The 14,336-nt window shown below is 33.4% G+C and overlaps 1 protein-coding gene across 19 annotated transcripts in view; it reads right to left on the bottom strand.

Annotated features, from left to right (window-relative positions):
• The window catches only part of PPFIA2 (PTPRF interacting protein alpha 2), a 461,362-nt gene that overhangs the window by 86,125 nt on the left and 360,901 nt on the right, over positions 1–14,336 (bottom strand). For all 19 annotated transcript variants that reach the window (XM_028532610.2, XM_036018625.1, XM_036018632.1 and 16 more), the window contains 5 exons: positions 13,837–13,968; positions 12,234–12,296; positions 8,315–8,406; positions 3,771–3,906; positions 1,508–1,728 (listed from right to left, as the gene is read on the bottom strand). In XM_028532610.2, coding sequence (XP_028388411.1) covers positions 1,508–1,728; positions 3,771–3,906; positions 8,315–8,406; positions 12,234–12,296; positions 13,837–13,968 — 644 coding nt within the window. The remainder of the gene's footprint in view (positions 1–1,507; positions 1,729–3,770; positions 3,907–8,314; positions 8,407–12,233; positions 12,297–13,836; positions 13,969–14,336) is intronic.

The following is a 14,336-nucleotide window of genomic DNA, read 5'->3' as shown; positions in this document are numbered from 1 at the left end:
AGCATCAGAAAGTGTTATGCAGTCGAAATTAACGTTTTATATATCTTTTCTCTTTATAGGAATCAAATACTTATAAAGCACTTTCTATTTATTAAGCAAAATGCTAAGTTCTGGAAATAAAAAAGTGAGTAAAACCAGATATACTTCCTAGCTCTTATATGACTTACAATCTAGTGATATAGACAAAGAACTAAAAGACAGTGAAGTGAAATGAAAGGTGGGAGAAGCAATAGTGGAGCTCTTCATGGGGAGTAAGTAGAAAGTGGGTGAAGAGTTAGGGCAGAAGAGTGTGCAGAGAATGTACCATATGTACCTCATGTACTATAAGGGGAAAACACCACCAACAACAAAGGGGATAGCTTGGATCATTTAAAGAATGCAGGTCGTGTATAATGGAACCTGGACTATGCCAGGTGAAGGTTAAGAGAACATTGAAGTAGGTGACCCATTGCAGACCATCAAAGGATCTTGATCTATATCTTAAGAAAAACTGAAAGGCTTGAAAAGGGAAAGTGTACAAATACATTTTGGTTTTTAAAAGTCTGTTTTGACTGCAGTGTTAGTTAGGACTAGCTTGGGAATCCAAATACTACAAAGAAAGTAGAAACTATTATAATGTGCAACGCGGTGATGATAGTGGAGAGCTAGGTAAATTTGAATCAAAATAGGAGGTCCACAGATTAAATCTACAGGCTGGAAGAACAAATAAAAGCATTGTTCAAAATAGTAAAAACTGCTCACTGGTTGAAATAACAATTTAAGAATAATTCCTGATGTTTGAAAGGAAACAAATCTACCTAACACAGTAGGGTTATTCACTAAGGTTAGTCAAATTCACGATAGAAAAACACTGCGATTGTCATTGGAATTCAAGAAAATACGTAAGTTAAAATTTAAGCTACCATAATGACAATGTTTCTCAATATTTAAAATGCTAAGTTGCACAAATTCTATTCTACAATGTTACCTTCTCTTTGGAAACCATCTATTTCTAGATGCTGTGTGATGATAGTTCCATTTTTTCATATCTAGTTTTAAATAATTCAGTCATAGTTTAATTTCACTCTGGTGTTTAAATACTTTTAAGGAGCCTACTGCACATTTATTTGTATGCTAGTTAGTACCTTTATTACAGTGTTAAATGTACCTTAATAATGTATCTTATCACTACAAATACCATTTAAACGGTAAATTTTAATTAAAAAATGTTTTAAAATTCATTGGAGATTGTATCTTTACCTCACTCCTTTACATTCCCTTCATATCATTTCTGTATGTTTCATATATGTTCCTCTCAAAGACTATCCTAATTTTGTATAGGAGATATACAGATATCTAGGGAATTCTGTGAAAATACACACTCTGCATCAGTAGGTGCAGGGTGAGGTATGAAATTCTGCAGTTCCAACACCCTCCCAGGTGGTCACAGTTCTTCTGACTTGCTGATCTCATTTTTGGTATCAATGTCTTCTTACACCCTGAAACCATCAGTAATAGTTGAACTCACCTGATTTCTTTATTGATGGCATCCAATTGTTCCTGAAGCATCATGGCTAGAGTCTGGGCATCAGAATGACCACTTGGAGAGAGGAGATCCATTGAGCTAAAAATCGTTTCCCTGTCATCATCATCAATATCAGAAATTTCTGTGTCACTTTCAAAAGGGTGGCTGCTTAGCATGCCAATTTGTTGAGTCCTGTTCCACTCATGATCTCCTAGAGATTTTACCTGAATGGTAAGTGAGCAATTATATTATCTATCACATTATTTATTTTCAAAGCAATATTCTAAAAAGCAATAGAAAAAGCACATATGCTTTTATGATTACTTGGCAAAAGCTGAACTGATTAACTTTTTAATGTATTGGTTCAATAAAATAGTTCCTTGGCATTTCATTTTATGGAAAGTACTGTCAGCATAAATATTAAGATTTTCATAGAAATAAAAATAATAAATGATAAACATCATGATTTCTAGCTCAACTCCAAATTGAGTTAACAGTTACTTTAAAGCATTTGTGTTTGCAGCATTTCTCCTTATTTACAAATTAACCCTTTCTATCCACTTGTACTCAAGCATTCCCATTTATTGTACAATACAAGGTGTCTTATCTACACCTTGTATTGTAGACTCAAACTACAAATATTACCACACAACAAATTACATAAGAATTCTTTCAATGGTGATTTACATAAATCTAGCTAAGTATTATTTAGAAATATTGCAAAGTTATTTGATTTCATTTCCACTGCTCTGGTCCTTTAAATGTCTGATTGATTTTTTTAAGTCCAAGGCACACTAATTTACATGGCTATGTTTTAACTGATATAATAAATACTCATTTTAATGAAAGTCTTGAGTAACCAATAGACCAATGTTTTTCAAGTTGTAATCTCAAGGTATGAGAGGTTTGGGAGTAAAAGGGAGGACCAAGAGTTTTCTTCTATTTCAAAAAATTATTTTTTATTTTTATGAAGATGTAAAATGACTTTTGGGGGGAACAATATAAGATTGCCTTGAGTATTATTTAAGGTTTGAAAAACTGCATTAGCTTTTGTATTACAAATTGTTTTGGTACCAAGTAGTACTAATCTATTTTCATATAAAAATGAGAGAAGAACTGAGATAAACTTAATTTATTCATTTTTTCATTTATCTATATTCAACGGGTATTGAATGCCTACTGTAAAGGATTAATTTGTACATGACACATAGGTGCCAATTAGAAATGAAAGTGTTAAAAAGGAAAACAAAGGGTTTGTATAAGTAGGTTATGTAGAACTTTGAACACATAAAAGTGGTTGGGGAGAGCAAACTATTCTTAGGGCACATGGGAACTATATTCTCTATAAAATGCAACTATATACTTACTGAACATGCATAGCTTACAAATTTAAGTTACTGAGTGAATGAAAGGTTGGTCCTGCAGTTGATTGTGGACAGTTTTCTACAAACACCTTTAATGTTTACAGACATTTTCCTCACAGTGTTTTTAAAATGGAAATTATAATTAAAATATTTAATTAATTTTAATTAACAGAAGAATGCCATCACTTAGGTGCCCATGCAAACCACAAAATACATTTGTTTGGCAAAATAGCATAATGGATAAAAGCATGGAAGTTGAAAATACAGAAACATAGGCTCAGATTCTGATCTGAGCCTACTACTTTGAAGGATGTACAGGTCTGGTCTGGGGCCTGTTAAGGAGCCAGGCTGCAAGCAAAGCTTGTCTGAATGCTGCCACCTAACTCCCTGACCCTCATCCACAGCCTGCGGGCAAGGAAAGTTTACCTGAACTCTGACTCTTCTGTCCTCCTGTCTCCCACACCCCCATTCCTCAGTAGGGTGGGGGAAGCTCGAAGCTCATCACCTCCTGAGCCCTGAGCCCTCCCTGCCCCAGCCCAACCCGCCTGTCTTCTTTCACAAACCTAGCCCATGGTGCCAAAAGGGTTAGGGACCTCTGGTGTGGCTGAACACTTAAAGTTTCTGAGCTTTAATATTTTCATATATGTAATTATAATAGTATAAAAGTAGTACCCAATTCATAAGGTGATGTGGATAAATAGATAGGAAATACTTTGTTGAACATCTGGCATATAGTAAGGATTTTATGTAAGTCATAGTTTTTAAAATATGTCATACTTCACATTTGAAACTAATAAGAATGCTAGCATTTTGAATCTTTTCAGTATTACTGATAAAATTCTAACCAAAATGTAATAGTGTATTTATTTAAAGCCCTCAGAAACTTGAAATAAAAATTTAACCTTGGGCTCATCTCTTCGCACACCCATGCGACCTCTTCTTGGTCTTCTTATTACTTTAGTGGTTCTGTAGTCAGACTGGCTGTCCACCAGGGAGCCAACTGAATAGCGCAACTCGGCTGAGGTGTCCAGATGAGTCCTGGGAGAAGGAAAAATATGAAATATAGCCACGCTTCAAAATTAAACTTACCTTCAAATCACTGTCCACCTTTTAGTTGGCATTAAAACATTAGCCCTCAAGGAAATGAACTTTAAGACAGAAAACTGATGAATTATCATGACTCTCTGAAGTCTCCTAAGAAGCTACATCAGAAACCCCAGGCTTGGATTCTTTCCTGAAGATTTGGTGAATGTTCTCTTTGTGGAATACAAAAAGCCCTTTGGTTCATTAATTACTATTTTCAACTGTGGTAGTAGAATAAAACATTTTACCATGGGCAGCCATGACCCAGAGGCTTAGATTCTATCACTTCTGTTTAGTTTGAACTGTTTAGTGGATATCCCGATATATCTTATTTGTTACTGTATTTGTTTTAAACATTCCTTATTAATCTAACAAGATAATGTGTAAAATTTGGGAGTACCAGAGTTCTCTGTTTTTCAACATTCGATTTTTCAATTTAAAAAAATCAAGAAAATGCTTAAAATCAGATTGACCCAAGTTTAATAAAGTTATTTTTGATAAAATAGAATATACCACCAAAACAATTTTTTAAATCCTCACCTGAGTATATATTTATTGATTTTAGACAGAGAGATGAATGGGGGAGGGGGAGAGAGAGAGATGATGTGAAAGAGAAATTTCAATCGGTTGCTCCCCTCCTCTCCCTGCTATGGTCCCCTGCAACCCATGTGTGTTCCCTGACCAGGGATCGACCTGCAATTTTTTAGTGTACAAGACAATGTTGCAACCAACTGAGCAACCCAGCCAGACTCAAAATAATTTCTTAGCTTATAAGAAGGGATAGATTAAAAAAATTAAAGAAAAGTCTTTTGACAAGCACATCTAATTTTGAAATCTACTTAGTGATGCAACAGTTGGAACATTTTGATTGGAAAATATTGTCACCATGTTTTTCAATAAGCGTGGTAAGAGAGTACACTGAAAGTAAAGTGTGATAAAAGTTTTTCCAGGAACATTATTTATACAGAGATTTACAGCAAATTCAGTTTATTGCTATAATAATGATATCAGTGGCAATATGCTGTCTTACAAAATGATTTATTATCAGTAGCAAACATACGTAAAGCTGTGTTTACTCTTGAATTTGGGGTTTCTACTGATCTATTTTCTTACCCTTAGATCCCTTTGTGAAAGAAGCATTTCCAAATATTTGGCCAGATTAAATGAAAGAGGTCAGGTGAGATCGATGTTTACAACAGCAGAAGATACTGACCTAACTGATGGAGGTCCTGGTTTTGCCAAATAGGACATTAAAGCAAATGAACTAAGGGATTATCCCTGAGAGAGATGACAGTGACTGTTTTTAGATCAGTGAATGTGAGACTTAATCAATCAAACTGTTTTTTTTAATTTTTGATTAATCATACATAAAAACTAACCAACAAGGCCATGGTTGTAAATGGCACAAATCTTAAGTCTTTAACTATTAGGCAGAGGGAGGGTATAAGTTTCAAGGAGACAAATATATTTTCATCTCCATTATCTGTTCAAGGAGTTATTCCTAAGCATATATTAAGCATTTAAAAATATTTGGTAAGATAACAAATTAATGAAATTGATTGTAAGACATTCTAAACTATCTACCTCAGAACATTCTGTGTTCCTTTTGTCTATGGCTACTTAGGGTAATGTTTCTTTGAGCATCAGAGTTGATTTTCTATTACAACTTATCATCCTAGGAGTAGTGTTTTCTTGTTTAACACTCAACTCAAGGTAATTTATAAAAACTTGAAACAAAACACAGATTGGTCCCAATGACAACCTGCTTGAAGATGTGCAGTGTCCTCAAAGGCCCTCTGCAGTAGTTTGGGCCCTTCCTACTTCCCAGTTCACTTCTAGTTATTCTCTGTATCTGATCATCTAGCTGTATTGACTTTCATCCTCCACTAACTCGCTTTCACTTCTGAACTTTTAAAACAGTCTCTTCACACATTTACATGATTAGCATTCTTAAAGGCTCAGTTTAAAAGTCCCATTGCGATATATAATACTATTCTAGTTCCTCATATTCTTTCCATTAAAATATTATTCCTCTATTTTCCATTTGGAACAAGTCCTCTTCATCAGCATCACCACTGTATCTCTAGTGCCATGTCTGGCAAGTAGAAAGTACTTAACTGATCCTGAAATAACAAAAGACCCAAGACAACAGCAACTGTAGAAGAGGCCGCCGCTTATACTTCATCTACAAATGTTACTGCTCACCTCTTTTACTCAACTCTGTGAGCTAGCTCTCTAACAAGAGAAGTCAAAGGCTATATTATGTACATTTAAAGTTGTAATCATTTTGGTTACAATTTCATGTAAAATATATACAAAATTAGAATCTTGTTATGGAAATGGGTTTTCCAAGATCAGACAGCTAGTACTTGTATGTCTGAGACCTAGGAATGTCAGCCTTATTATGCTCGGTGTAGTGTTGTTTCTACTATGGTCTTCTGCAGCCGAGGAAAGTTGTCTTGTGTGTAGTTCTATTATTGTGGGTAAATGTCACACTGCTAGGTGGTCCATGATGACAACATGTCTAGAACTCTGCATTTCTGAGTCTGAAGGTCAAAAAGACAACAGAATGGATATTTGGTCCTGTGGAAATATCTTTAATTTGTTAATTTAATAATGCTCACTCTATGTATTTAGAATCTCCTTGGATATTTTATCAGCTCTTTTTCTCCATCATCATCATCATCATCATCATCATCACCATGTAAACACATGAAACTGAATTAATAATTTTGATTCAGATATATGTGAGAATAAAAATTTGTTAAAAATAAGCATGATTTTCTAAATTAAAGAACTACCTATTAAAACTTTTGGATATGCCCTGGCTGGTGTGGCTCAGTGGATTGAGTGATGGCCTGTGAACCAAAGGGTTGCTGGTACAATTCCCAGTCAGGGTATGTGCCTGGGTTTTGGGCCAGGTCCCCAGTAGGGGGCATGCAAGAGGCAACTGCACATTGATGTTTCTCTCCCTCTCTTTCTCTCTCCCTCCCCTGCTCTCTAAAAATAAATAAATAAAATCTTTAAAACGTAAAAAAAATTGATATATTTATGCCTGCAGAAATGTGTTTTTATACTCAACCGAAGAGAGAAATACTCAAAATACTGAATGTTTTATCAATACTTATACTGAGAAATATAAGCTCCTTTAGAATTTTTTTATTTGGATCTTTTTCATTTGTACATCTGAAAACTACTTTACCAGATATTCATTCAACAATGTTTTTTGAGTGCATACTACATGCTGTGATGTTTTTAAGGTGCTGAGATTATAGTAATTAACTAGATAAAAATTCTATCCCTTATGGAGCTAATATTCTACACATAAGCATAAGATCATGAAAAATGAACTTCTAGAAATCTGTGGTGGTCTATAGTTTCAAATAGCTAATATTATTGTATTGCTTAATAAATAAATGATCAAGTAAGTGAATCGGTCTAAGGTTTCTTATCAAATTTGAATAAAAGGCTCTAAACAAAAAAAAATGTGAATTATTAAAGTTCATCTAGAGAGAAAAACAATGGGCTCACTGCTTCTTTTATTTAAGATGAGGTATTGAATCAAAGTAGATGAGTGTGACTAAATTTATTTGAGTTTTTTTAGTATAATTTTTACCTCTTTATTTGCAATTATTTACCAAAATAGCTAAATGCTCTTTGAATATGAATGTTCGTAATCAATGAAATTTCTTCAATAACAATAAGCATAGAGGACAGGCTGATGGTGACGGGAGGGGAGAGAAGAGGGAATTTAAGGGGACAGTGGGAAGGGTTCACAGGAACAAACTTAAAGGACACATGGTCATAAGCTAAGGGGAGGGTGGTAATGGGAGGGAAGGGGAGAGGGTGGGAGGGGGGACTGGATTGGGAGTAAAAAGGAGAAAACTGTATTTGAACAATGATTAAAATAAAATAAAAACAAAACAAAACAATAAGCATTGAAAACATTTCTATATGTAGAGAAAAGGGTGGACATTTCTTCCTGGAATGAGATGTAATCTTATGCATGATTCCATTTCTTCATTTAAGATTCTTATTACATATTTTATCTATATAATTAAATGCAGAATATGAAAGGTAGTGATTTCAATTTTTATTGCACATCTGCAGAAAGGATTTCTAAATAAGATAATTATTTTTGAGTATAACTAAAATTGTAAATAAAATTGTAACTAAACTAGAGAATTACTTTTGAGTATAACTAAAAGTGTAAATAAAATAAACTAAATTGGTAAGAAGTCAAAATAGGGCAATGATGGCTAGCAATAGGAAGTACTTGTTTATTTTATTTGAGGAGACATTATTCATAAGGAAACTCATATTGATTATTGGTCAATTGCAGATAAGCTTTTAATTTAGTTACCTTGATATTGTGGGTTCAATTAAAGAGCCAGTTCTCATTTTCAATTGGTCAAGTTCAGATCTCAGCTTTTCAATTTCTTCTGCTAGTCTTTCCTAAAAATCAAAGCAATTACTCAAATGATATGCAAATAACAATAATACCAAAACTCAATTATGATAAACCAAACCACCAATTTTGGTGGCTTTTTAAAAGCTAAAAACTGATAGGTATGATTTTATTAAAGGTTATTGGTTATGACAGAAAAGCATGCCCAATTTTTCCCTTGTAATAAATATGTAAACAGCAGAAATCAATTAAAATCTATTTATACTCCCTGGAATTTGTTGATCCTGAAGTTTTGCAAAAACATGAGAATAAAAAGGTCATAACCAGCCACCTATACTTCACTTAGAAATGTAGAGTAGAAATCATAGTCAGTTTTAAAAATAAAGAAAAGACCTTATTTATGCAGTAAGTGAAGGATTTCTGTTATGCCATAAGGATCGAAAAACACATGGGTGAAGGACAAAGAAGATTGCATTAAAAGGATGAGGAAAAATCACCATCTCATATGAATTAAAACTATTAGTTTGATATTGGTACAATTATTCTATGACTAAAACTTTCTCAGATTGGCATTGTCAATTTCAGCCTCTAAATTTATGAAGATAAGTGTTGTCTTATAGTCTTTAAATGTTCATGAAAGCACTTAATTTTGCTTTCATAATTATAATTTTTATAATATCATAAATGTTTAAATGCATCCTTCTGGATTTTCCATTGCTGTTCTTTCCTCTCCATGTGGCCTATGCTTAGCATTTTACTTGACTCATACTTCTTTACTACCTATACTTTCTCGTGTGTCAATATGGCCTTTGCTATACATATCTGCTCTTTTTTATTCTTACTGCAACCATCCTACTGTACATCCATTTTCCCTCTTTCCCAAATTATTTTGCCAGCTTCCACAGAGGTAATTCAAAATTTTCCACACATGTTCTTCGGTTAGATGTATCATTTTAAAAAAATGTATGACTAGATAAATCTTTTGCTTAAAAATATTCATTTCTTATTGTATTTATTAATTCATTTATTTGTTATTTCTACAATTATTGATTAAGTACCTCTTGTGTGCTAGATACCTAAAACAGTAATAAACTAACAAATTTCCTGCTATTATGTAATTTACAATTTGGTAGAAAACACAATAAACAAATACTCTCTTAAGGATATTGGTAAGAAGGAGATAACAGGAGAATCATGAAACATCTCTTCAGTAAAGTGATATCTGAGTAAAGACTGAAGAGAAAGAGGAAGTTACAAAAACTAAGATATCTAGGAAAAGCCATGGCAGATAGAAAGAATAGTAGATGCAAATGCCCCTTAGTGGGAGTATGTTCAGTGAACTAGAGAGCAAAAAGGCCAGTGAGGTAAGGGATAAGGGGTAGATTTAGAAAAGTACGATTGCAGGGTTTTATAAGAATACCTCTGAAAATCCTTGTGAACCATTTTAAAGCCTTTGGCTTTTGTTCTGAATAAGACAGGAAATGACTAGAGCATTTTTGAGTTGAGAAGTGTCATGGCTGTTCTGATGGCTGTAAAATGAACTGTTGAATGGGATTGGGGAGAAGGGGAAAATAAAATTATCAGTGTTTTTCCAAAACATAGGTGAGAGAATTACAGCTTGGACAATGATGGTGTTAGGGAGATAACAGCTAGAATTTGGTCATATTTTGGAGATATAACCAACAGAATTTGCAGTTGGACTGAATATGGAGTATGCAGTAAGAGAGGGGTTAAGAACAACTCCAAAGCTTTCAACCTGAGTAACTTAAGAGAAAGTAGTTGTGATTTACTGAGAAGAATGCTGGTGTGGTGTTTTGGAGGGACTAACTTGTTAAGTCTGGGGTGCCTATGTGTCCAAATAGAGATAGTAACCTAGTTCTTGAATACATGAACTCCCTCAGGGTAGAGAGTCCAGTAGGAGATCTAATTTTGGAAGTGCTCAATTTATACATGTTATTTAAGACCATGAGATCGGATGAATTCACTAGGGACTAAATATAGAGAAGAAAATCAAGGACCGGCTCCAGAACTTCACATTATAGATATTAAGGTAATCAAGAGAAACACTGAGAGAAGAGGTTGAGTATACAGGGGATTTTGCTGATGGATAATGCATATAGATAAGTGAGTGGAAATTTGAGGAGTTATAGGAAATATTGTTATATTAGGAAACACGTTTTGCTGTACGGGATGATATTCAGATATGAAGTATGACCTGAGACTTGCTTCCTCTGGCAACCGACATGCGCGAGAATGTGAAGTGTGGAATGATTAGTACTGCTGGTTGCTTAGGCAGATTGTTGATGCTGCAAGGCTTGAGTAGGTAGGTGGTGGGGGAGTGGGTTCTGGGGATCTTGCCAGAAATGCACAGAATTTTGGATAACATAACATTGCATAACAAGGATGAAGTCCAAAATCCACAATCTGGTCAAAACCTAGTTCTTTACATACATGCCAGTCTCAAGCAAACTTCTAATGACACAACAAATCAACCATCTATATTTTCTCTGTGCTGTTGTATATGTTCTGTCCTATGTCCTAGGCTTCTGTATTGAAGAACATATCTGCCCTCAAGAGCCTGAAGCAATAGCCTCTCTCCCATGTAGACATTCTGAACTACTTCAAAGAGAATTTGATGCTATCTTTTAGGCACCCTATCATATCTCTCTAGTAGATTTACCTTTTGGGAAATTTTGTACATATTTACTGCAGGACAAAATAGTTACTTTTGAAATTAACATAATAATATATAGCATTCAATAGGGTTGAATGTATAATTGTTCACTGTTATCTTTATTTTCTTATCATTTCAAATACCTTTTATATGCCACACTTTTCCCTTCCTTCCTTCCTCCTTTTCTCTTTTTCTTCACATACTCTCTCCCTCCCTCTCTCTCCCTTCTCTCTATTTTTCCATCATTTGATCAACATACATTTATAGATCACTTCATAAGTTAGTAGTTTTAAATTATTGCATTTGCCTATACCAAACAAAATGAAATCAAGACAAAATTGCTAGCAATCATTTTACAAACTAATAAAGGAAGACAGATATATTAACAATCACGGCTTTTAACATTTCATAATCTGGTCTTGATCTGCCTCTTCTACCACATATTCTACAATAGGAGTAACTGATTCCAGCCAAACCATTATGCTCATTAATATTTAAGATATCAAATTCACTTCTCACACCCTCCCCTACCAAGTACCTGCAATCATGCTACATGTACTGTATTTGAAAGGCTTGCAACATGGTCCTACCTTTTCTTAAAGTTTTTGTCAAGTCCCACCACCCTGACGACTTCTTTATACCAGTAACATATGGTGATCTCTCCTACCTGTAGTTCTCATTGTCTGTTTCACTCATTTGACGCTTGGCATCTGCTAATCTGTGACTCATTGCTTTGTCAAAAGTGAGTTGTTTCTCTTCAACTAGATTTTTCAGCTACTTTGCAACTAGGATTATGTTTGAAAAAATATAACTTAACAATTTTTATGCATAATAGATATTTAATATATTTTTGCTAAAATGATATCTCAAACTAGACTCAAATTAGTGCATACATTTTAAATTTCATTTATATAAAGCACAAATAAGTCAAAACCAATTTTTTTTCTGTAAGAAGTCAAGCTAGAGATTCCCCTTTAGTACAAGAGTGGTGTATATGTTAACAGGAGTGGGGCTCCCAGAGTGTTGATTTTTAGTATGTTTGGTTGGTAAAACTTCATCAGGCTTTCCATGTATATGTATAGTTTTGTAGGTATAATATAAAAAAGAAAACATCTTTAAATTAATTCTTATCAAATTTATTTTACAAAACATTCACCAATGTAAATAGAAAAATGGGTAAAATGTGAGTTTTCATGATACCTTATCATGTAAAGATTCTTCCAGATTTTTTCTGAAAGTTTCTGATTCTTGAATTAAAACATTCTACAAAAGAGGAAACAAACAAAATAATTAATAAATTAAACAGAAAATAATAAAATATGGACATTATTATTTTATCACTCCAGATCTTCATTGATTTCTTCCTTGATGCATCTATTTATTCATTTTGATAGAAACCAAGCTTCGATGGAATCTGGAAACATGACACTTCAACATTTTGAGAAATACATAATTTAAATATGATATGTTATTTTCTAGCATTTGAGTTGACAAATGGACTCAATATTATCTTTACATTTCTATTTGCCTCCTCTTAGCCTAAAAATTTGAAATAATTAGGCCACTTTCAAATAAGAAGGAGTTACAAGCTTAATATTAGCCACAGGTATTATTGATAAAGAATTCAGATGAACTGATTACTATTATCCAAAACAAAAAGAAATAGTAAGATTATATTTTTTAAACATTTAATTACTGGACTTATATTTCAAATACAGAATTAGCAATTTCTATGCTAGTTAAATTTTTAAAGAAATAAAAATATAATTTTAGCAATTAAAAAAACTAATTTCCCATCATGACATGGGAAAACAAGTTGCAGCATAGATATTTTCAAAGATCCTCACCATAAAAGTATTATTGTCATACAAGCTTTATAATTTTCTTATAGTACTACAAAGGATAATGTTGAAACAGTGCATTATTTTCAAGTTTACAGAGTAAAGTTAAACTAAGGGTATAGTGATTGGCATAGTGGCCATGCATTTGTAGTTGAATGGAAAGAAGTCAAGCTTTATGACTTCCTAATGGGTAAATTAATCAAAATACTTTCACATTTTATTGAAACATTTTTTCCAATGTTGGTTTATTAGATGGGGCAGGGGGAAAAGTCTAACTTAAGTAGTGACTGGCATTCAACCTAAATTTCCGAAATGATTTGTACACCTAGGTTTTAGCCCTTCTCTTTATTTATGTACTACAATGGGCAACCAGCTCACAGAACTTGCTGGTTTGGTAGCTGTCGGCTCTCAATGATATGTATGTAATTATGAATGAAATTGCAGACTGTGCAGAAACACTTAAAAAAATACAGCTAAAAATATTGCATGCCTAAATTCTATATTGGAATTGACATTACTGGTGATATGAACTCAATCACATTTTGGATTTTAGGTCTGTAATAGATTCAGTTACTTAAAACATTTGAACAATTCAAAACAAGCCTGCATGTACACCCCAACATATTTATTTTTGTCTTATCATTTTGCTTTTTTGAATGACACACAAAAGATAAATGAAATATTTTTATCATAAAAGAGCAGCATGTTTTAATACATTTGTCTCATATGATCATGTTAATATGCAAGATTTACAGACTAAGAAGAATATTTATCTATTTATTTAAAAATCAATCTTACATATTTTTACAGAAACTGTTCATTCGCCTCTAGGATTATCTGCCATATGCTTTTTATTAAGGAAAGTCAGTGAATCGTTTGACCAATATAATGATTATAGCCGATACAAAACAAATGTGATAAGAATACTGCTGAATGTTCATGTGCCCCTTCTGTTGTTTTACCTTCTCTTCTAGAGCAGCCATTCTTTCCTTCAAGTGCAACTGTAAGCGCTCATTGGACTCAGTCAGGAGTCTGTCCACAGTGTCGGATAGCCTTTTGTTGTGCTCCTCATTCATTTTCTCTCTTTGCCTAGCCTGAAATTCAAGAAAAACAAATAAATAAATTTGACATAAAATAATTTTTAAAATATTTGGGTTTGTTTTTATATTTTTTCTAGTTTTAAAATTGAATTTATTTTTATGTTTTATTTATTTTTTTAATATTTTATTTATTTATTTTTTGAGAGGGAAGGGAGGGAGATAGAGAGAGAGAGAGAAACATCAATGTGTGGTTGCTGGGGGTTATAGCCTGCAACCCAGGCATGTACCCTGGCTGGGAATTGAACCTGCGACACTTTGGTTCGCAGCCCAAGCTCAATCCACTGAGCTATGCCAGCCAGGCCTATTTTTATGTTTTATTTTGATTAAATTGTTAGAAAATTTTTTCTTTAAAATGCACAGGG

Source organism: Phyllostomus discolor, chromosome 2 (assembly GCF_004126475.2).
Source record: "Phyllostomus discolor isolate MPI-MPIP mPhyDis1 chromosome 2, mPhyDis1.pri.v3, whole genome shotgun sequence".
NCBI classification, from domain to species: domain Eukaryota; kingdom Metazoa; phylum Chordata; class Mammalia; order Chiroptera; family Phyllostomidae; genus Phyllostomus; species Phyllostomus discolor.
This window is presented reverse-complemented; position numbering and strand designations above follow the sequence as displayed.